The 24,820-nt window shown below is 40.6% G+C and overlaps 1 protein-coding gene across 2 annotated transcripts; it reads left to right on the top strand.

Moving 5' to 3' along the window:
• The first annotated feature begins 494 nt into the window (after positions 1-494).
• On the top strand, positions 495-12,075 carry prdm1b (PR domain containing 1b, with ZNF domain). 2 transcript variants are annotated; one of them, XM_039821118.1, is made up of 7 exons: positions 495-692; positions 1,098-1,422; positions 4,892-5,011; positions 6,407-6,647; positions 8,426-9,342; positions 9,455-9,583; positions 10,064-12,075. In XM_039821118.1, the coding sequence occupies exons 2-7, from the start codon at positions 1,252-1,254 to the stop codon at positions 10,637-10,639; spliced, it is 2,154 nt and encodes a 717-aa protein (XP_039677052.1). In that variant the 5' UTR covers positions 495-692; positions 1,098-1,251; the 3' UTR covers positions 10,640-12,075. The 2 variants fall into 2 exon arrangements, with proteins under 2 accessions (XP_039677052.1, XP_039677053.1); XM_039821119.1 differs by lacking the exons at positions 495-692; positions 1,098-1,422; positions 4,892-5,011 and adding an exon at positions 5,962-6,152.
• The last annotated feature ends 12,745 nt before the right edge of the window (positions 12,076-24,820 follow it).

The raw sequence follows: 24,820 nt of genomic DNA, 5'->3' as shown, positions 1-24,820 counted from the left end.
TAAAGGTTCGAGATTTACATAGTGGTGTGTGTGTGTGTGTGTGTGTATGTGTGTGTGTGTGTGTGTGTGTGTGTGTATGTGTGTGTGTGTGGCAGGGGTGTAAGGGTCTTAAAGATGTTCTACAGTGAGATGTAGGTCAAGAAGATACCCTGGCAGCAGATTGCTCATTAAGTGCCAAACCAAGCAAAAGTCTGTGAGTATGTTTTTCAGTGGCAACACACCAGCCATCTGCTCTTCCTTTATTCATTCATTAACATGTCTTCTTTGTGTGTGCGTGGACGTGTGTGTGTGTGTGTATACGTTTGTGTGTGTGCGTGGACGCGTGTGTGCGTATGTAAGCATTCATCACAACAGCCACTTGCTGGCCAAGTGTACAACGTCACTGATGTTGTTGTCTAAAACCAACAGTTGTGTGTCAGATGGCTTAATCACATGACCACAGTGGCTTTTGATTGGCCGAGGCGTTGAGCTAAAAAAGCTTGGGCGCAATCATCCAGGCTCATGAGTTTCTGGTGACGGTGACAGAGTGGCCACAGGAAGAGCGGATATCCAAAGGATCTAACTGACAGGCATCCCTAAAGAAACACTGGAGAAAGGAGAGAGAGTATAAAGAGGAGAACGCAGATAAAAAGCAACCAAGGAATGACATAGCCAAAGAAATGACGTTCCTACAGCTGAATGAATGTGTGAAAGTAAGTTATATAGCTTGTTTCTTTTTTTGCTGGCATGAATAACGTTGGATAGAGAAAAGATAGATACATAAGACAGAATGAGCTGAAAAGGACAAGTTGACCTACTGGCCTAATGTGAAATGGCAGGTTAAACAGAATGGTGTTAGGACGATGGGATGGATTTCAAACAGCAAAAGATTTAGTTGACTTGGGATTTTTTGTATTAAACCTCAGGCCAACCTACTGTAATAATGTTTGACTTATATAAATAAGTTGTTTATCACTGTCAGTTTGCGGTGGGTAAAGATGATGTCTTTCTGTACTGCAAATTTTCTTTTTATCCAAACATGTATTTTGCCTCAAACTTAATATGATAACAGTTGATTTCTGTGGCACTAAAATCTCTTTCTCTCTCTTGCTTTCCAGATCTTGAGCTTTAACAAGCGTACCTAAGACAAGGGACCTACCCGATCAAACCAAAGTACTTCTATACCAAAGCAACTTAAACCAAACGGAACAAAACCAAACTATAGATTGAAAGCCTAAATCGATCACCTACAGTTTATTCTATATTGTCAAGATGAAGCTGGAAAGCACACCAGGAGACATGAGCGGGTGGAGGGAGGTGGACTTTGTCCTCAACTGCACATACATTGTGCCAGACCAGGTGTCGGACCCCAGCTTCAGTCTGCCCAAAGCCATGACCTCCATTCCACGCAACCTCACCTTTGAATACAGCACAGACAATGAGGTAAGAGCATTTCAACTCCTTCAGATTGTTTACACGTCGAACCTCTTACTCTTAAAACTGAAGTAGATTGAAAAAGAGCTCATATTCTTATCTAACAACTACAATAACTTTAACCCTCCTTTAAAGTAGTTGCAATCTGGGGTGCCATTCGAGAAAGCTTGGTTTGGTCAGATTATAGCTTTGGTGATTACACTTCAAAATATTAATTCTGTGTAACATAACATTTTTTTGGGCCATCTGCATTAGGTTACTTGGGACAAAAGATCTGCTGACTAATGAGTTCTTCGCACATACAGAGTGCACAGTGTGTGTATGTGTGTTGTGTGTGTGTGTGTGTGTGTGTGTGTGTGTGTGTGTGTGTGTGTTTCTATGTGGCTGTGTGGCTGTGGACATGAGGCTGCTGGCAGCTTGAGGTCAGAGGCCTTTCTATGTCTTCTGGCCACCTTAACTTCCATTATGTCACCCTAAGGTTTCTGCCATTGTGTAGCTTCTTTGCACTTCTGTCTCACACATGCAATAATGCACGCAGACACTCTCACTCAGGATATAAACATAGTCACGCGAGTAAGATGTCAGGGATCAGCTTGGCTTTCAGCAGGGGAACTTGTCACATCAAAACTTACCGCCTGTCTCTTTTTTTCTACAACCATGCCTATCCTACTTACCTCATCCTCTCCAACTCAGGTGAGTCAGGAAGAGCAAACACAATATCCGTGAGCTATTTCAGTCAGCTGACTGTTTGGCTTTCAGTGCATTAAGATCTGGTATCTGCCTGGACATGTCACTGCAAAGCACTGTAATCATGTCTCCAAGCAAGGTTTTAAAAGGGAATTTGTACTGTGACCAAAGAGAGAATCATCATCATAAAGCGTAAGAGAGAAATATGTCACACTTACTTGTTTAGTTGCTCTTAACTCTCAACACTCTGATGCTTGCAGAGGCCTTCATTGCCCCCTTCCTCTTTTTGTCCTGACCTAGGCAACACTTTGTGCCGTCGTTCCTCTTCTCTAGTTCTCATACATACTCATACATTCATCTCTTCCTCCTCTCTATGTAGCATTTAATGCTTCAGGAAGAGAAAATCATGCAAACTGAGGTGATAAAAATCAGTCCGACGGCTAATTTCAAATCGCCAGCCCTTGTTTACACACATCTTACAAACACTTCACACTTGATGCAGCTAAACTTGATTTTGACATTTGCTTGCAGTGCTCACACGCAGCAGGGATATCTGACCAATCGCAATTGTAAAAATGTAATTTGAATGTAATAATAGCCACATCAAACACTTAGTGACAAACAATTAGGTGTGAGCATATGTGATCAGCGAGTCAAACAGATATCATATGAGACATGAGAACAAGCACAAGCACACACTTACATGATTGCCAGTAAACTGTTTTGCTTAAACTGGCCCTTGTGGTTTCTCTTCCTAAGAAGGTGTCATGTGAATATTTCTCCTTGACTCGCTAAAGCTGGGAAATTCATTTCCTGTGATGATCAAAAAACACAGCCGCTCCTTTGTGTGGGTTTGTGGGATGGGAGGGCGCATACATGTGTCACCTTAAACGTAAGGCACTGTTCACGCAGTTATCAGTAAGGCTCCGAGGGAAGGGCTTTTTTTACACACGTGAGTGTATGGTGCACTTCAGTTTCAGTTTGGCAGATGAGTCAAAGTTAAAGAGTCTGGATGAAAACTGAGAATGTAGTCAACTCACAAGTCCTTATACATCAGTAGCATTATCATCATGCACATCCACACACTTGTTCAGCACCTTTTCGGCTACCAGGAGGAATGTTGGGCCCACTTGTCTTCCTATTTCTCGAACTTTCTTCACACTTTTCCTAATCCTCCTTTTCCTCCCATTTTTTATTCCGAAGCGTGCCAGGAAATGCAAAGAAGGGTGAAGGGGACACGTGGCAGATGGGGCGTTAGCAACGGGTGCCAGTAAGCTAGGAGAGAGGCAGCGTAGGGGACGGATGGGGAGGGAGAAGCTGGGGAGAGGAGGGTGTGTTGGGGGATATTTAAAAAAGGGACCACGCCCCAACAAAAAAACAACAAACAAAAAAAAAAAAAAAAAAAAAAAAAAAAAAAAATTTTTCCCCACCACCTCAGGACAGAACTGGGCGGTTAATCAAACCGCACCGCCACAGCGGTTATACGCCGCATACACTGCACAATAAAAAAAAAAAAAAAAAAAAAAAAAAAAAAAAAAAAAAACACACAAAAAAAAACACACAACAACAAAAAAAAAAAAAAACATTGTGTGATAAATAATCCCAAGGTGTTCAGGTGTTTGTCATTTGTGTTTTTTTAATGTTTGACCTTTACACAGTAGGCCATGGAAATTCTTTTGAGGGTCAGTTTAAACTACAGTTCCTCAATGCAAGAAAGAAAGACGGGGCGGGGGAGGGAGGGGGGCGGGGGGATTACTTAAGGTTTGAATACAAAGCTCCTCAAGACACAGAGGCTGTGTGTATGCCACAGATGCTGCTGCCTGGTGGCGTGTGTGTTTGGGCTTGTTTTGAGAAAGGGTTGCACTTTCAATGAAATTGTGAATCATGAAGCTGCACAACATCATTTCATTGTCATTTATTTTTTTTACCAACACAGCATTTTCGTATCCAGCTCACTAAAAAAAAACACCTCAAAAGGTCAGAAATGACTAACTAACCTGCAGAACAGATCAGGTTTTGTTTTTTACCACACATATTACTGTATGTCCCTGGGCAAAAAGTTGCCTGCTCATAGTAAAAAAAAATAATCCCATTTCCTTTGTGCTATATGTTTGGACACACTTTGAAACACTAACTGTATTCTAGGTAATCCCATTAAACAAAGGTGTAATTCTATAGGTAGAACATTTTGTAATCAGAGCTTTTAGGCTTTGATTCAACCTGGAAGCAGAATCAGTGTGATTTTTAAAATGGCTTTTGTCTTTGCAGTTCCAGAATCAAAAGTGCAGTAAAACACTTCATACATATGAGATCAGCATTCATGAAGTACACAAGACAAAGTGGGTGGCACTGCTTCATAAATAAAACTGCCTTGCCTTGCTGCCTTTCTCTCTGTGTCTCTCTCTGTGGTGTTTATCAGGACAGCAGGTCAGAGATTAGTGGAGTAGGTCAGGGAAAGTGTACTTTTGTTGATTCGATAAACTTATTAGTGTTGACACTGTGTCACCTTACTGGTTTTAACCTGGATCTAGAGCTGTCTGGGTCAACATGACAAAGCAACCACAACTGCAACTTTGGCCAAGAACCTGCTGGAAACAATAAATAATGGACAATCAAAAGTATACTATACTAAACTATACTATATTAAATGTATAGATTGCAAGACTTTTGTGTACAGATAGAGATGACCTAAAGATGACTTTTTTTGTTTTCTATGAAGGTTGACCTGCTGTGTAAAATTCACATGGGAAATATACTCTAAATTGAATTATGTATTTGGTCTGTGTTCCAGGTGATGGGCGTGTTCAGCAAAGAATATATCCCTCAGGGTACTCGCTTTGGCCCTCTGCAAGGGGTCATCTACACCAAAGACAACGTACCCAAACAGGCCAACAGGAAATACTTCTGGAGGGTAAGCGAAACGCACATTCACATACTTATACTTACACAAATATCCAATTTACATGTATACCCATACTTATTTGAATCAATACTTTAACCCAGCTCAGTGTGATACTGGTCAAACAGGGGAAAGTCTCAAATCTAGATGTAAGAAAATGACCCTGGGAAAAGTTGGGGAGCATCAAGTTTTCTTCTTCTTCTATTATTCTTTAAAAAAAAGAAAAGTCAGTTGCTCAGATGCAGAAGTTTCACATCAAGTCCAACTCCATACGTCAATAAGGAAACAAAAATGCTTTCACACACATTGCAGTGGCCTACAGGGGTTTTGGTCAAACTTTTAGAGGAAGTTGTGAACGCTGGTGGCACGTAACAATGGATTCACTCTCACACAGTCATCAGAGCCTTACCGGCACTCAGGTCCTATGTATGCAACATTTGTCACATACACAAAGGAAGGGACTATTGTTCCTTATACTCTGACAATCCTTGCCTTTCTGCCCATGTTTTGTCTTGCCATGTTTATTGTCTCTCTCATCCAGACACAGCTTATGTCACTCAGGAAAGTTTCTATTCTGCTGAGTCAATTCCCATAAGGACTTTTTGCTGACACCCTACGTATTTTCCTTCCGGCTTTATTTCCTGTAAACCTGTGCAAGGGGTGTTGCAGTGGTGCAATAGTGAAAGTCTGACGTTCGTGTTATCATCATCTTATCTCGTGACACAGGTGAAGGGAGGAGGGGGGTGGACGTGCTGCCAAAGGCATTCCTGCGTTTTGGCTGCCTGCCAGCACCTGTCTGTCAGGCAGCCACCAATTACATTTTTAATAAGTCAAAGCATAAATGTTTATCCCCTGAAAGAAGTAATCATACTAAAGTGTACCACTAACATGTATTCCATAAATTAAATTTCAACACAGGAACAATAATAATTCTAAAAAGTGAGAAAGAGAAAATGAGGAAAGAGGGAGAGTGAGAGAGAGCCACTGTTGTAAGTGGCCACACCTCCATCCCTCACGCCTACTACTAATAGTGTAGCACAGAAACTAACACACACACACTCAGGACAGACAGAGCAGAGCTTTAGGCTGCAGACTAAAGGAGCAAAATATCCTCAACTGATAACTGAAGGATATTTAACTGTACATGGCAGAGGTGATTATTCTGACTGTTTTCTTTATAATCTTAAGTTTTCTACACATTTGTTTTTGCTGATTTTTTTGTCAATTTTAATCAGAATTTGTCATATTTTAATGGTGGATGTGGCCAACCTATTGTCAAGCAATATAATGAATTAATGTTCAATATTTAACAATTACTTTACAAGTAATACTCATTATGTTGCACACAAATCAGTTGCTTCAGGTGTTCTGTGTACATGTTTTTAATCTGTTCTTTTTCTCCTGCAGATTTACAGCAGTGGGCAGCTTCAACACTTCATTGATGGCTATGACGTCCACAGGAGCAACTGGATGCGTTATGTCAACCCGGCCCACTCTCTGGCCGAACAGAACCTGGTGGCGTGCCAGAACGGACGGGACATCTACTTCTACACCATCCGACCCGTGGAGCCCAATCAGGAGCTGCTGGTTTGGTACAGCCAGGAGTTTGCCCAGAGGCTCTGCAGCCAGGAGGTCGACATCAAACAGAGTGAGTGCAGCAGGAAGAGAAGCTTTTCTAGCTTTGTATCAGGATGTGATGGTCGTTTTCACAGAAAACATTGACAATATCAGCTTGTGTAATGTAAAGTTTAGCGGTTGATGCGATGGAAACCTTGCATTGCCGAGGAATGATTTAGTGGGAAGGAGTGAAAGACTGCTGATTATCAGCATTTTTTTGTTTGGGCTTTTTATGCATTTTATTGGATCGTACAGATAGAGAAGAAAGTGGGGGGAGAGAGAGAGGGGGGATGACACGCAGCAGAGGCCACAGACCTCAGCCTACATGACGCCTAGTGGCACACGCTCTACTGCCTGAGCTAAAGGTCGCCCCTGACTATCAGCTGTTTTGGTGAGGCAGCACAATGACACACAAAAATTCTCCTATTATGACTTACTAGATCTGACAAAATGACAGATTTAGATCTGTGGCCATGTTCAAAATCTGCGTCAGGAGATGATAGCTATCATCAGCACAATGCTATCACTTCAAGGTGAATAAAGACACATTCTTTCTTCCTGTGATTACGACCTGATGTTATCTTTTACCAACAGTAAAGGTAGTTGTTTTGTTTTGATGCTATATCTTCCTGTTTGGCTTACCATAGAGAGCACTGTATTTATGCAAGATCATGGGAACACACACACACACACACACACACACACAAATCTCAGTGTTTCATGAGATGTGGTTAATGACGTGGGATTTTAAGGAGAGTGGAGAAAAAGGGGAATAATGGCTGGTCAAAGTACCTTTGTGAGTCACATGTTTTTATGTAGCTATAGTAGCAAGTCATACCCTCATCATCCTGAATGATTGTCTGTTGCCACAAAGGCTAATGACTCATACCAACTGGATACACCAGATGCGTTGGTGACTAATGCTAAGGCGGTTTCATTACACTGTTTAATCAACTTATAGGATCTTAAAAGCTTTCACCTTTCTAAGTTCAGGTATGATCATTGTTATTCAGATATATTTATATTGAAGGCAATCTAGTTTGGCAGCTCAGGTACTGGTTGTTGAAGCTTCGGGCGGCAGCCTTTGAACGCGCAAACCAAGGACATTTTGAATTAGTTTGGGCTTTCATTTCATATTTAGCTAAAGGAGAAAGGAAACCAGTGGCTGTAACACTATGGTATGGTTTGGAAGATTGTCAATGGTAATTTAAATTTCAAAATGAATTGTAGTAATTACTAAATTAACTAAACCATGCAAAACACTGGTACAGTCGTTTAAATGACCCTGAATGCCGTTCACATAATGAACGGTAGAATGACATGACACATGAGACAGTAGTTGACATACAGAAGTTCTCAAAAAGAAAAAAAGAGAAGGAAAAAAGGAAGAGATGTTTTCTTGTGGCGAGTAAGACAGCTATACCCAGAAATGGTTTTGCAAATGAAACTCAGAATCTTGCCGTACAACTGTGACATGGGCCCACACACTTTACCACCAACTCATTCTCCCACATCAAAATCACTAATGTGATTGACAAACAGAAACCTAGACTGAATGATTTATGAGTCAAGTCAGACTGAAACTACTATCATTTACCATAAGTAGGGGTGCCTTCTGTGGGCGGATGTGTGTGTGTGTGTGTGTGTGTGTGTGTGTGTGTGTGTGTGTGTGTGTGTGTGTGTGTGTGTGTGTGTGTGTGTGTAAGGGATTTTAATAAGAACTAAGAACTAGATATAATATTGAGCTTCTCCCCCCCCCCCCGTTTGATTCTGTAATTTACTCATGCTTACAATTTCATTTATTTACAGAATACATGAGTTCTAATGAAGATCATGAGCCGGAGTACACCAAACAGCACCTACCTCAGCAGACATGGCTTAAAGAAAGAACAAAGGAAGAGGTGAAAGAAGAGAGGGATGATGATGGAGAGGAGAATATCGACGTAGAGATGTTAGAAAGAGACACTCCGCCTGACACACCCGACGACCAGATCATGGACTTCAGCAAAAAGTTTGAAGAGGAGAGCAACAGAGATCCAGAAGACCAGGGGCTCATTCCGTCCCCTAAGCCCGAACACAAAGACCCTAGCCTGGGCTTAAATCACCCGTACTTAACAAATCCCCATCCTGCACACTCATCTCAGCACCGAAATCTCCCTCTTCACCTCCACGGCCTCTACAGGGAAGGTGTTTCATCTTACCCCCTTTACCACCAATCCAGACCCCTCCAGCCCAATTACCAGCTTCTTCCTCCCTACGGCCCACACTATCCTCGCCTCCTCCTTCCTTCGTACTCCCCTCCCTTTCCTGGGATGCTGCCCTCAAGAGGATCGCTCCGATACAGCAGCTATCTGGGCACAGACGGACTCCCGTATCCACCCATTGGCCCACCAAATCTGCTGCCAGTGTCTCTCCCCTACCCTCCACCTTCACAGGGAGGTCTGAAAGAAATAAAACCAAATGTGTCGCCACCACGAGGCGCCCCGGCCACCCCAGAGCTCTCCCCTCTCCCCAAGCCTGACAGTCAGCATCAGTCTACTGAGCAGTCTAGCTCTGGTTGCGAAGAAGCCATGAATCTCAGCCTGGCTATGACCAAAAGCAACCCAGCAACACGCAACGGCCCTGGCCACAAATCTCTGCCCTACCCACTGCAGAAACAGAATGGAAAGATCAAGTATGAATGTAATATCTGCTCGAAGACTTTTGGACAGCTGTCAAACCTCAAGGTAACAGCTTCAGTTCCTATCATGTATTTCCTTATAATTTTATTTAATGTATTCTAATGTTTAGACACCACCAGTGCTCATTACTTTTTTCGTATGATCTGTGTAATTGTAGGTCCATCTCCGAGTGCACAGTGGTGAGAGACCGTTCCAGTGTAACCTATGTAAAAAGAGCTTCACTCAGCTAGCCCACCTCCAGAAACATCACCTGGTCCACACGGGGGAGAAGCCACATGAATGTCAAGTATGTTGAAAATCATAATCTAAATGTTTGTGTGTTTCTTGTCTATTTACAAGCTTTTTACAAGCTCCTTCCTGATCTCCCCATGCTGATGTAAAATTGAGAGTGTGAAAGACACACAAGGAAACACTTTAAACAATATAGAAATGCTCTCCGACTCACGTCAATTTCTTGGATGGCTCTGTCAAAGTGCCATTACATACTTTGTCATGTAATTGTTTACCATTGTGACACTGTGGGTGTGAGTGTTGAGAGCAAGGATAGAACTGGTCTTACAAAGAACGTTTAAAAAAAAAGAACTGGAATAACATGGTCAACCCTGATACTATACTCTATATGACATCAAGATGGCATCATACTGTGCTGCTCAATTCTTCCAGAATATTCCTAAAGACAATCCAACTGTTTTCTTAAGGTGTTATGATAATCAGTCACATGAATGTTGGACACGCAAGCCTTAACCTTTTATTTCATGTTTTCCAGGTGTGTCACAAACGCTTCAGTAGCACCAGCAACTTGAAAACACACCTACGCCTCCACTCTGGGGAAAAGCCTTACCAGTGCAAGCTGTGTAGCACTAAGTTCACCCAGTACATCCACCTCAAACTGCACCGCCGCCTCCACAGCAGCCGCGACCGGCCCTACCGCTGCCAGCTCTGCGCCCAGGCCTTCTTCCACAGCTTCTCCCTCCGCATCCACCAGTGCAGCTGCTGCATGTCTAACTCCAATGCACCTGTCAACATACACATGAAACAGATGGTGGAGCGGTTTGACGCCAGCCAAGAGGCTGACATGCTTACAGAGGCGGCATCGGCACTGCAGGTGGAGGAAGCGGTAGAGCAATGGTTGGCTCGTACCTTGGAAGGCGAGGGGAAGAAGGACCAGAGGGAGGCCACCATACTGCTGAAAGCTCTGACGGCAGCTATTAACGCATCAGCAATCCCCATGGCCCAATCAGCTATACCTACATCACACCACAGCCCTCCACTGACCTATCAGGAGAGGGCCAGCGTTGTTCATCTCCACCAACGGCCAACAGTGAAGACAGAAGGACAGTGAGAAGAAAGAGGGGGAAATATAAAAAAGGACATACAACCAAAAAACAAAATGTCGCCAAATAAAACTCCCCTTATTGTCCATGAAGGGCACTAAAGGGAATATAAACTTTCATAATCCAATGAGCACAGCACCAAAAGAAGAGCATTCCAAAGACTGGGCGAGGGTATTTAGTGATTGTACTCCTCCCAAAACTCAGTTTAAAAAATGAAAATGGAGGAGGATGTTAAGCTGTGAAATATTTAAAACTCTTTTCACTCAGGTAGAGAAGTGTTGCATTTTTGTGCTTTAACTTATTACGTTTTGTTTTTGTTTGAGTCATGTATATTTATTTAGTTGCATCATCGTTTGCTTTTTTCTGTTAGTGTTTCTTTTTATTATGTGATAACATTTCCAAGCAGATTTGATCTCTTAGGAAAACCACAAATTGACTCAGGAACAATAATGTGGTACACGCCTGTGAATGAATCTTCACTTGCTATATTGTGCTTTGTTTTACTTTGTATGACAGTGTGTTTGAGCTTCTGGGTGCAAGGGTACAACGAGTGGATGCATTTAGGAACGACAGGGCACAGTGATGGCACAAACCACCTTCCTGCTCTTTAACTGTTTGCAACTATTTTATTTATTTATGATAAAAAAGGGGGAAAAAAATCTGGTTTGTTGAAACTGTGTGTTAATAAGCAATTGCCAAAATTACAATCAAAGAACTTGAATGTGTAGCACTGTTTTTGGATCATTATTCAACTAATTCTAACATTAAAAGGGAGAAAAAAAAAACAGGTTCAGAAAAAGCATTATTCACCTTTTCTTTCTTGATTATTCAGCAACTTCTCACAGCTAATTTAGATATCAAAGTTCTAAAGACACACTGTGCTGACCAAAACCAAAAGCCACCAAAAGAAACAAAAGTACAGGTTCAAAGAGATAGCACAATCACAATATGTAATGTGTACACAAGATCCTCTGAAAAATGGCTTTTATTCTTACTTACTGCAACATCTGTTAAAACTGAGAAACTAAGATCGCTATGAAGTTTTTTTTACTGGATTCAAATGTTTCAGATATTTCTCCTTTCGTAGAAAGCTTTAACTGTAAATGTTTTGGAAAACAAAAACGAGCAACACAGGCGCACTATTTTCTTACACTGTTAATATTTTCCTCACTTAGCACTGAAATAATCATGCAACTAGATCTGTGTGCTTTTGGCTGTTATCCAAAACCAGCAGGCAGGTACTGATCTGAATTGTACTACTGAGTCAGTGACGTACTTCTTTTCTCATTTTATTAGCGCTTTTTTTCTTTTGTACAATATGTTTGTCTATGTAGTTTATTTTTGAAAACATGTTATGAGATGTTAAGAATTTATATGTGAGAGACTATTTTGATGATACTTTTATATTTACATGATGTAGCATATTAAAGATATTGTTTCTATACATTTAGTGTTTTGTGTCTTTCCATGCCCGTATAAGATTTGAGAAGTGGAAAAATGCTGGGAGGGTAGAAGAGGTTAACACTTTATAATAAGGGTACATGAATTATCATGAATTAATGCATAACTTCATGCATAAAAAAGCATGAATTCACTTATGTAGTACTTCATGAACTATCAGTAATGTACAAGGATTAAAAGTCTCTCATGCATGACTTAGAGTGATGGTTCAGAGTAATTTCACCCTAGGCTGCACCTTGACCTCGAGCCAAACAACCCCCCATAAGCTTTTTTTCCCTTGTTATAACGTTTGTCGAGTTAACGTTATCAGCTGGTTAGCTTAGTGCAGACGATAATGGATCCACGTTTGTATCTTGTAAATTACCCCACTAATAATGCCCGGAACGATACCAAACGTCTACAGTAGTACAAATAGTTTCTGTACTTATAAAACGAGGCATTAGAAAGTTTGTAACTACACCAGAAGTATATTTAAATAACACTTGCCTGATGGATACTGGATATTTGAATATACTTCTGGTGTAGTTACAAAGGTCATGGTGCAAAGCAGCCTAGGGTGAAATTACTCAGAACCATCACTTTAATGCAAGAACGTTAATTAATGCATCAATTAAGGTATTTCAATCATGATTTCTGATTTATTAATAATGTTCATGTCTTCTTCATTGAAGACATGAACTCAATTTACAGTATGCTGCAGATGCATTTTTATAGTTGTTTTATTCAAAACAACATAAGGCACTTGAACAGTAATGCCTGAGAACAATGCTCACCAAAGTAGGATATTTATGAATTTTACTTTTTTACTAACTTCTAAGTGTCTGTACACCTGAAATTTCTTGATGAAGACCAAAAATTATGATTTAATTCGCATTTGTTTGTTTTCTTATTGAATTTGATGCCTAGACTAAGGGTTGACTTTATTTGAGGGGTCACAAAGATGATTGCTGCATTAGCCACCATTAATCATATCTTATTTATTTATTAATTCATTTTAAACATTAAGGTCAGCTCTTTATTTGTAGGGCCATGAACATGATAAAATAATGAAGAAGTAATGTTAAGTTAATCATTAATACAACACCACAATTCAGTTTCTTTAGCCTGTCACTTTAACTACTGATTTACCAATGAAGAAGACATGAACATCATTAATAAAACAGAAATCATGATGATTGAAATACCTTAATTAATTAATTAATTAACGTATTGTTCCTGCATTAAGTCATGCATGAGATACTATTAATCCTTGTACATTAATGATAGTTCATGAAGTAGTACTACATTAATGAATTCATTCTTTTTTTAATGCATTAAGTCATTCATGATCCTTCATGTACGCTTATTATGAAGTGTTACCCAGAAAGGTAATTATTTCTAAGAATAAATTATTCTAAATTATTTCTGTGGCCCTTCGCTGCATGCCATTTCCCCCTCTTTCTCCCCTTTCATGTCTTCAGCTGTCCCATAAAAATAAAGGCCTAAAATGCCCAAAAAAATCCCCCCAAAAAAATTGTGTACTTTGTTAAGGTTAGGAGACCTTCGTTGTCATAGTTAAACACAATAAACAATTGTGGTTAAAGTTAAAAGGACAGGTTGCGAAAGATTTGTCTCTTCTTCATCGTCTTTTTATCCTTAAATCTGGTCATTTGATATGAAACCATTACTGATGTATCATATCAAAGTAGCCAGAAATGCTGATGCATGATTACTGGGCCTGTGTATTGTGTATGTAGGCTGAAACACAATACATAAATACGCCCTTTTAACATCCTACCCCTCTCTTGCTGGTAATACATTCTAGGAAGTCCCACTCTGCATTCCCCTGATTGGTTCACTTCTCAGGCTCTAGTCTTTCCTAGAAAATACAGGAAATGAAACAAATCAGTCACCAATGAAACTCTGAAGAAAACGCTGCTTAGATCATGATTTTTATGTTACAAAATCACTGAGTGTGACAACAGATACTCCTGTTTTATAACAGCAGGTATTAAGTTGTATCACCTGTTTTGATTCTTTAACACTTGTGTGTCAGTTTCAGGTTTGAGTTTGATTATAGAACATTCATTGGAAGAACTGCTCTGAGGTCAGAAACCTTATTTGGTCAAAGTCATTGATTATTGCCTCTAGAGCACCTTTTTCTCAGACATGATGTTTGTAGATTTAAAACTTGAATCTTTTTTTTTCAGCTTTTCTCAAAACTAAAACAGAGTGATGTATTTACGGGCACAGCAGGCATACCAAAACGAACATGAAACCTCAAAATAGGATTCAAACTTAATCATTGTCGTCCCATGGCAGTGAGACACACTTTCAATCTACAAAATAAGTAGCAAAGTTACTGTAAACATGGTTTGCTCTTTACAGTAATTCTCTCACAGTCTCCCTCTTTCTCTGTGTCTTAACCACTTTCTTTTTCTTTTTGCTGTGCGACTCCTCATTCTATTGTATTTCCTCTTGTGATCTCTGCTGCGGGGGAGAATCCCACAGCAAAGATCACAAACACCTACACACCACTGACCAGAATAAAGGCACCTCAGACCTTTAAAATGTGCAGTGGTGACAGGAAATCCTTTTCTTTTGGCAAGCTGCCAGCTGCACTACACGTTTACCCTATTTCGCAATAATGCAAAATGAAAATACCTGTGTGCTGTTCTGATAAAGAGAAAAGGCAAACATAACATTGTAACATCCAATAAAATGAATGTCCTTATCCCAGATAGATAACTAGTTGAGTCCCACTCAAACTGCACAACAGCCTGTTTATAGACGACATTCTTCGAAACATAAAGGGCCAAAGGTCTTTCACACGCACGTGATATTCAAACTCAGCCCTAAACCACAGAGCTCAGGCTGAGGTTGCGTCAGCTATTTGTTAATCTATCACAAGTGTGTGTAAAGTCTTTCCTATGTTCTTATTACTAGCTAGTTTTCAACTAGCGAATTACCAAATCAGATTGCACCATTAAAAACTAAAACAATGTCTTAGCTAGTCAAAGATCTGTAACTCTGTCCACTCTAAAGATCAACTAGGTAAACAGGACTTGTAGCATCACAAGCTGAAACATAACTTCAAAAAAATAATTTTACGAGGCCAAACAATATATTAAATTTAAAGCTAAAGCGCATAGTTTCTATCGCCCCCATGAGGAATCCTAAGTAATGGCAACAAAACTGTCGGCACGTCCACATGATACAAGTCTTCCGTGATCACACATGCCCCCCCCCACCCCTCCTCCACACAGTTGCTAGTAGCCAAGGAGGACACGGAGGATCAAAAAAACATGATAGACTCTTCAGAAGAGGTCATTATCTTCACTCAAGTTTCTGCGCGGGAAAGTCACCGGGCAACACAATCTTCTGAACATAACTGAGAAATACAGAGAGAGTTGTGTGGAGCTGATGGTCTTAATTAGCTTTGTAGCAACACATTTGGCAATGGCTTGAATGTAACGGACGTTCATTAATATCAAAAAGTTACGCACTAAAGCTTTGTAAATGAAGGTATGACTTATTTATACAGTATATGTATACAATATTTGTTGATCATATTCATGCAGGTTAGAATGAGTGGGATATTTCTGGTTATGCTAAACCAACTGCCGTTATTCGGTCATTCAGCCTCATGTAATTTGAGGTACATTCTGTTATCTTTGTGAAATGTAATCTAAATCTCCTCAGTTACATCATTATTAAACATAATTTTAAGTGTCAGGTCAGATGTATCGACTGTATCCCATTATGTCTTTTACCCTTCACTCCAATCGTTAGCTTTATCAGTTTGTTCCATTAGCTACCTAACAATTTCACCTGGCAGTTAGTGTCAGCATGAATATTTATTAACAACTAATCTCTACAGTACTTAAGAAAAACTTGTAGGTTGTGGGGTGCAACCCGTTTCAATTTAATGATATGTAAATAAACACCGTATAACATGGAATTTGAATTAATTTTCTTTATTTTTCTTTTTTTATTGGTTTACACATATTCAAATACTACAGATTAATATACAAATAATCAAAAAAAGATGTGATGCAGAGACTTGCAGGGAGGTTTTTAGCAATGCTGAGGTATTTTTTGTCTGACCAGCAGACGATCATAACTGTTTACAGCATAGTTTCCTTGTTCTCTTGCCTCTTTCATTGCTTGGATGAGTTTAGTATGCTTCCGCCTCAGTAGATCAGAGAAGTCCTTGTTTACATAGAATTTTTCGAAAATCTATATATCTGTACCTACGACGTTCCACTTCTGGGATTGCTCCGGTGCTGCCGGTAATTCCGCCGGATCCCACTCTTTTTTCCCGGATGTCCTTTTAAAAAAATTATCTGACAACTGGTCTCACCTTTGTGACTTTCCAGTGCGATGGTCTCTTTCAATCTAAATTGTTTCCAAATCAATGTTGAGTTTATTTTATTTTACAAATCTCTTACTTGCTGTTCTGTTTCTGCCCAGGATTCATTAACTTTATCTTGGGCCAAGCCTGGCTGTGCACTGAGATGATAAGGATTGGAGTTGAGTTTCAAGTAATGCAACCCTCTTTTTCATGTGAGGTAGTCCATCAGTTTGTGCTTGGGAGAATTGCAGGCTGGATTTAAGTTCTTGGACATCTTTCATGATTCGCTCAATTCTAGCTGTAGTGGTCTCCATGATCAGCTTCGTGAAAGATGTCAAGTTTGCCTCTTGTCTGGTCATTTCCACATAAGTGTTTTTGCTGTTCAAGTATATCCTTCACAGCATCCATAGGGATATATGAACAGCTGTTTGGACGGGTGCCTACGTTAAAAAAGTAACTCAGGGTCCAGCTTCCCTGCAATTTGGTCAATTTATCATGACCCCAATTTTTACCCTTGTCTGTAAAGAATACATTGGCACTAGCATATAACCTAGCAGAGTACACTCAACTGATGTAAATTAGCAAAGGGCAAGTATATAATTTTGAAAAATTAATTAGAAACGTTGTCAGTTATTTAACATTGTCTTTGGCAGTACGGTTGGCTTCCTGGTTAAGAGGACAGGACCCATGTGAAGCAAACATCCTGTTTATAATTTCTTCCTCTTATTCTTTGAAAACAGACACCCTGCCGTGGCCAGATGAATAGCGGACTCAATTAATGCAGCCCGAGAGAATCACAACAGGACATCCCTTAGCTTGCCACAAGGGTGGGTAAAAAAAAAAGACACACCAAAAAAGAAAAACAAACACTGGTGTTAGGTTGTAGCATGCCTCAGTACTGTGAATCATTTTCAAGTGAATGTGAAAACATGTTCTACATTATCTTTCCAAAAGTTCATGATGAGGTCACTGGAAAGAGAATGTAAACGTTTGCATGCACCAATATTGCCCATCTAGTGTATTCATCACATGAAGTTGTACAAATTACAGGGCACCAATTAATTTTTGGTTTTGCATTATGCGTCTAATTATCTTGAGAAATCATCTTGAAATTCAATGGATCTGACTTCCAGTTTCTCTGGGGAAAATGTACACTTGGAGTCATTAGTAGTAATGCCATATCCAACTGGAGTCATTTACTTATAATATTCTGAGTGCCTTCCAGGCAAAGTACACTTCTACAGAGAACTTCAAGTCTTGCTCACAATGCAGAAAAATGCCACTGGACTGCTTTCTTCATTATGTCGTACCAATCTGGCCACAACCCAATCTGTCATGCTTTCACATTTACTTCCAAGAAGCCATCACCACACCATGGAGAGTATTGCGCAACTTTAAAACTGAACCCTCAGCCCTGTATTTTGCTGTTAACATAATGGATACAGTGACATCAACGATACTGGTACGTGGCCTAATGTCCAACTTGCTTGAACTTTGCAACCGAAAGAGGAGTGCAGGAGGAGTTTTCAGTATCAGACTGCAATTCATAGACAGGCAGGACAGATCCGTCTGGACACATTCATGGTCAGCGCCTGCCCTGCCCCAAATTATCTGATCCTTTTCTTAGAAATAATGTTATAACTAAAGTGATTCAGTTGATGAGAGGGACAGAGAAGGGAGGACAGAAACTAAGGCAAATAAGGACCTAGAGAGTAAAAAAAGGAGGAAACAGAGTTTATAACTCTTTTACTCTCAGGAAATTCTATGAAATATGTTAAATATATAATTTATTTTGTACAGCACTTTTTCTCTGGCAGAAGTTTTACTTCGCAAAGGAGTTGTTCCCATCTGCATTATTCATTCATCTGCAAAATGACTGTGACGAGCTGAGCAAAGAGCATAAAGGTGCAATATGTAATACTGTTTAAAATAGTTACTGCAGTACAAATTCAAAATACTGGAGAGAGTCGTCTCCCCCGCCCCCTCCTCACCAGACTCGAAGTTCATGGAGGTTGCCAGGCTGAGACCACAGCATCTATATTCTCGCTTTGCAAGACCCTCCTCCAAAGCGCACACTGCAGGAGCATCCACAACAATGTTGCTAGACGCTTGTCTCACATAGCCAGACATAACTTCACAGCACACTTTTTCGGCTTAGAATTATGGTAGGAACTGCTAAAAACACAACAACCTCGCCGTCCTCTCCACCCGACGGACAGACACACTTCCTAGGCTTAGAATTACGGGAGGAACCGCTAAAAATACCCCTACCTTGCCGTCCTCTTCACCTGACTGAACACACTTTATTGGCTTAGAATTACGGCAACAATCACTAAATCCACTGCAAACTCACTGTCCTCTCTTACCGATTTACAGCCCCCCTCTCTCGGCTTAAAAAAACTCACCTACACGTTGTAAACAGCCGTGGCCCGCTTGCCTGGTCCTCCAGTAACGTTAGCAGGGCTAGCATGGCGGCGTTAGCCAGGACCAGTTGGGATCACTTTACTGGCTGTGTCTCAATTTGTTTTTGCGAGTAACCAACTTGGCTACTTATAATTCTATAGCTATATAATTCCATCTCATGTGAGTACACAAATGTTGAAATGACATAAAATGCCCGTCCCTTGTAGCCATGATAAATTAGCCTGAAGCTAATGCTTACCCTGTTCAGGAGGAAATTAGCCAACTCTGTGTCCTTTTGGGCTCTAAGCTGTCTCCATCTTTCAAATACATCTCCAATATTTACCCGGGGTTTGTAACGTGTCTGGTCACGCAACTGTTAGAAATATGCCAGGTTTTTTAGGTTGGGTAGAATTTATCTCCGTTTATCCCGTTTGTTTGTTTGCTGCTTTCATGGCTGTACTTACGTTACAGCTGTAGCGCACTGGGTTTACGTTTTTGCAGGTTTATCTAGCAACCTGAGGCCTGTACTACGAAGCAGGATTTGGCGTTAACGAGCTAACTTAAGGCTAAACCCAGGATTTTCTGTACTACGAAGGTGGATCAGTTGTTATCGGGTTCAATCGCCGTGGTAACTCATGCTGAACACCTAACCTGGTCGGGAGCAGGTTAAGTTGGAGATCAGAGATCAACTGGTGTAAAAGCACCGCCTACTGACCAATCAATAGGTCGATTGATAACGGCGTCACCGTTCTTAGAAGATCAGGCGGAGCTCGGTGCGCAGAGAGAGAGAGAGAGGGGAGAGGGGGGAGCTGCTCTCATAAAAGTTAAAACATTTAGAGACCAACAACCCCGTTAACATGGGTATTTTTATGAAATATAGCCTATATATTTTACTGGGAGGGAATTACATATCGGCTTCTTGAGCCGTGTGTCGCCAATGCGCACATCGGTTTGAATTATGTTTTTATATTTTTTATTTGCTCTCGCGATCGCTTCCCACTGCCAAGGTTGCAACTGAAATAATAGGCTAAAGCAACGACAGTTTATGGAAAGCTCAAGTGTAAATATGGTCAGATCTAGGTCCTGACTGATGGGGAAGTGATATTGGAGTTGTGATTTAAACATCTACAGCGTCGGCTATTTTTTTTTTTGCCAGCTTTCCTTCCTGTTTTAGGAAGCAGTGATTGTATTGTGTTTTCCCTGGAAAACCGAGTCTGTGTTCTTCATATTTATCTAGAATTATAATTTGCTCTTCTTATATATAACATGCGACTCTGGTAGATGTTTGCGATTGGTCGTGGTGTGCAAACACGGCTCTTTTATGTGAACGCACGCGTCTCTAGATTAGACAAACCTGGGTTGATTGAACTAGTTGATAACCACCTTCGTGACGCCGGTTATCCGGGACCGCAGTTGTTAGGGTTAGTGAAGCCGGAATACTGAAAGAAATCCAGGGCTTGTTGATCTTGCTTCGTAGTACAGGCCTCTGGTCTGGCTATCAAACTGGGCAGTTGATAACAACACACAGGCCAAAACACAAACAGAAATTCCATCATGGAATGGAAATTTAAAAAGGAGAAAATACTGGCATTAGCATTGTTGTCAGAAGATAGTAGTTAGAAGATAGTATTTCAACTTAGCATGTTTCCTTAATATCTGATGACGCATTGGAGTTATTTTTGGATTTATTACAGTAAATATATTGGACCTTTAATTAACATATTGTACCTTTAAAAAGTAGTTGCATCATGCAGTACACCATACCTTTTTTGGACATAAATCGGATCCTTACAAAATGAGATTTCATCACACAATGCTGTCATCTATTACTGTAATGTCTTTGATACGTTTTGAAATAGAACAAATTATACAGTAAACATTATGTGTCATCTATGTCAGCCACTCACAGTATCAGTAACTGTCAGTAACTCTGTTCATGTATTCATGGTCTAGTTCTCCATCAATGGAAATTTTTTTTTATCACAGGTTCATTTTGAAAAATACTTTCCAGTCTTACAACTCTGTCAGCCAAAAGTTTCACTCAAGAGATTTCTGCACATTTCCAGTTTTTTTTCCTTTTCTTCAATCACGCCCATCTATCCATTTCATATTTATTTGGTATAAGTGTTTTGAGCATGAGGTAGTGTTGAAAGCCCTGCATTGTGCTGTATGTCATAAGTATTTGTATTAAAAACAGATCTGAGATAACTTTGGTTACTGCACAATATTCAGAAAACCATTTAAAAATGTAAGAAAAGAGTTAAGAATTTATAACATATTTAAAAAGAGGAGGGAAGGTTAAACAAAAGTAAAAGGAATTATATTTAAAGATAATTTTGTGGACATTTTAGGCCTTTATTTTCGACAGACTTGAAACGGGAGAGAGAGGGGGAATGACATGCAGCAAAGGGCCACAGGTCGGAGGACAACCCGCAGCCGAATCTACACAGTTTTATTACACATCCATGATCTACACAAGCACATTCACCACCCTCTGCCCAGTTAAACCACTTAAACTTAAACTTTCCAGTTTTAGAATAGCCTACTAATATTGGGCCTCATTCACCAACCGTTCTTACGAAGAAATGTGTTCGTAAAAATCTACGAACACTGAAAAGCACTCTTACGCACATTTGAGTGATGACAATTTGCTCCAAATAATTGGTTACTGCATTTTATTCAATTCTACAGTCGGTTACAATGATAGTATTGTACTGTAATGTATTTCTGATCATTTGTTGAACAAAAAATCATAATATGCAATAAAACACTAACACTGCAATTTACATCAGCAATTAAACAGATTAAATCCTGCGTTATTTGGTGATTGATCGCGCTATTTATAGAGCCAAAATGGGCGTGTTTCTGCACATAAGGCATGTTATCACAATGGCATATCTATTGCTGCTTGACAACATTGCCGAGCGTGCTCTGAGAACGGAACGCATCTTTGTGGATCACATTGATTTATTTGCAGAGACTGTCAAGTACTTGATCGGACGTTTTAGGCTTCCAAGACACGTTTTAACGGAGCTGTGTGATACTTTGGAGCCAGCGCTGCGAAGCCCTACCCAACGGTCCAATCCCGTACCACCCCATGTGCAGGTACTTTCCACCTTGGGATTTTTAGCTACTGGGACATTTCAGCGGGAGTTAGGAGACCGGGTGGGTATATCACAGCCATCCATCAGCCGCGCTCTCCCACGAGTTGTGGATGGAATAAATCAACTGGCCACACACTATATTATCTTCCCCTACACAGTGCAACAACAGCTTCCGGTCAAGAGAGGGTTCTACTCTATTGCGGGTCTGCACAACGTAATCGGGGCAATAGACTGCACTCGTGCGCATTAAGGCACCCTCAAAAGACCCATTCCCATACCTCAACCGCAAGCAATATCACTCAATCAATGTACAAGTCATCTGTGACTCGGACAACCACCTCTTGAATGTGGTCTCCCGCTTCCCAGGAGGTGCACATGAGTCTTATATTTTGCAGAAAAGCACTGTGGGAATGCGCCTGGAACAAGGAGGTGGTGGAGACGCATGGCTCATTGGTAAGCATCGTTGAGTCATTTCAAATTCCAATTTTTGGTTTCAGAAAGTGGGTTTCTTCATTAATGACTTGTTTCATTAGGAGATCGGGGGTATGCCCTTGCGCCCTGGCTAATGACGCCACTGACAAACCCTCAGACGCACCAAGAGGCCTCTTATAACCGGAGGCACGCACGCACCCGCTCTACCATTGAGCGAACCATCGGTATTCTGAAGGGACGCTGGATGTGTTTGGACACAGCAGGTGGTAAGCTGCTTTACAAGCCAGAGAAGGTGAGCAGGACCACTTGTGTTATTCAGGTTTGAAAATGGAGAACATGTAGAATAATCTAAATCCAACAATTTATTTTATTTAGTATTTCTAGCTTTTGATCATCTTTTCACCTTTTTTAGGTTTGCAGAATTATTATGGCCTGTTGTGTGTTACACAACATCGCCATGAAGCGTGGTGTTCCACTTCCACTTCAGCCACCACACCAGTATGTGCATCCTGACCCATTGCTGGGACCAGACAACCGATTTGGCGTGGAAGTCAGACAACAAATAATTTCTCGTTGTTGATTTCTTTGGCCTTGAAATACCATGAATTAAACACATGAAATGATACAGGTTTCAGTGTGCGTCCTTTATTTCTTTAAATGTGTGTTTATGTCTTTGAGTGTTTCTGATATTGTGGCCGGAGTAGAAGCCATTTGTCGTGGAAGTTTCCTTTGCAGCAGGGGGAAGAGTTTTCAGAGTTTAGTAAATTGAAACAAATAAGACAGACTGAGACTAAAACCAAGTTGGGTTTTTGTATTTTATTAAAAAAGATATATTTGCAAATAGGATCAACATGATTTTACAAAAGGCCGCAGCCCAGTGTGGAGTCAGTTTCTCAAATGAGTGAACAAGAACACCAGGCTTATATGCATCTTCAGAGTGACAGCACATACGCACTTGGATTATTATGACGCTACAATTTTGACAGGCAATCTGATACACATGAAAACAATCAGATGAATACAAGAGACATCTCGGAGCCATCTCACCTCCTCCTCCCTGTACGACTGTCATCCCCCCAGTTACATCTTAACTGGCATGAGAAAACTAGAGATAGTTTTAGGGTGACCTTGTACCTTTATCGGTTCAGGCTAACAGTGCTCACATAATGTTCCAGACTGGGTGTCTCACAAAGTTAGAATCAAAATCTGCATGTGGGAAATGAGATAGACTCTTTAAGCATTTGTGAGAGAATTAAAGGATGAATTAAACATAAAAATATAAGGAATTGTGCTTAAATGTAATTTTCCCATTACACATTTCACAGAGACTTTGCACAATCCGCTCCTGGTTATCCAAGACTGCATCGGAGATGACACGTGCAGTTGGACGGGACCTGGGGGCACGTACAGAGGCAGGCCTACTGCAGGAAGGCTGAATGGTGTTGGGATCCTCTTCACAGAGGGGTTGCGTGGATTGGAGATCTGTAAAAAACAAAATCGATACTAAAAGTAAAACATTCAGATGTTTAATTTTGTTCAATATAGGCCTACTGCAAAAGTAATAGGATTTCAAACTGAATAAGCAAGGAATTCAGGTGATAACTCAGTCACATAGGCCCACATTTGGTTTGGCAAACTGGTGTAAAATCCCTTTCCAATGGTTTCACAGTTTCTTTAAGTTAAATTATGGCATAACATTCTAAACATTCAGAAAGACTTGCTTACCGTCTGATTCACTGGTGGGAGATGGCATTGGAGGACATTAAAGCTGTTGGGACATAGGGTCCGGTTAGGTTAGGGTGCCTTGACGCGGCATCCGGAGAGTGGCCGCCCAGCCATAAGGGCCCGTCAACGCTGGTCAATCTCAGATAACTCAGGGCCTGCATGCCCCCCTCCAGTGGTCAGCATATGTCTTTGATGTTTGGCAATGTTTTTTTTGTCTCTGATTTTAAGTCAAACCATTTCTTTTTTACATCTGCAGTTGAGCGATGTTGTCCAGAAACAGCGTTTACTGAATCTGTGATCTCCTTCCACGTCTCCGTTTTGTTGGTGGCTTTAATACCACTGGAAACACTACTAAATAATATGCCACCTTTGGCATTTACCTGTTGCAGTAGAATTTCTTTTTTCTTTTGGTGATCTGTGGACAACCACCGTCTGTGCGTCTTTTCGGCATTCTCCAGCTTTTCTTGCACACGGCCCCAAGTGTCATGTCCTTATATGGGTATTTGCGGGGCGTTTTCTTATGCTAATTAGGAACAACTGGCACGCGCTTTCAATTACGAAGACATGGGATTCATCAATCCTAAGAACACAGGTGCGAACAATTCTGCTGTTTAAGAACACGTCATGAATCCGGCGTAAACCTTTCTTAGAATCCTTCTTAAGAACATATTTAAGAGAAAACTTAGGAAGATATTGGTGAATGAGGCCCATTGTCCCTCCTATTATATTAT

Source organism: Perca fluviatilis, chromosome 13, assembly GCF_010015445.1.
Source record: "Perca fluviatilis chromosome 13, GENO_Pfluv_1.0, whole genome shotgun sequence".
In the NCBI taxonomy this organism is placed as follows: domain Eukaryota; kingdom Metazoa; phylum Chordata; class Actinopteri; order Perciformes; family Percidae; genus Perca; species Perca fluviatilis.
This window is presented reverse-complemented; position numbering and strand designations above follow the sequence as displayed.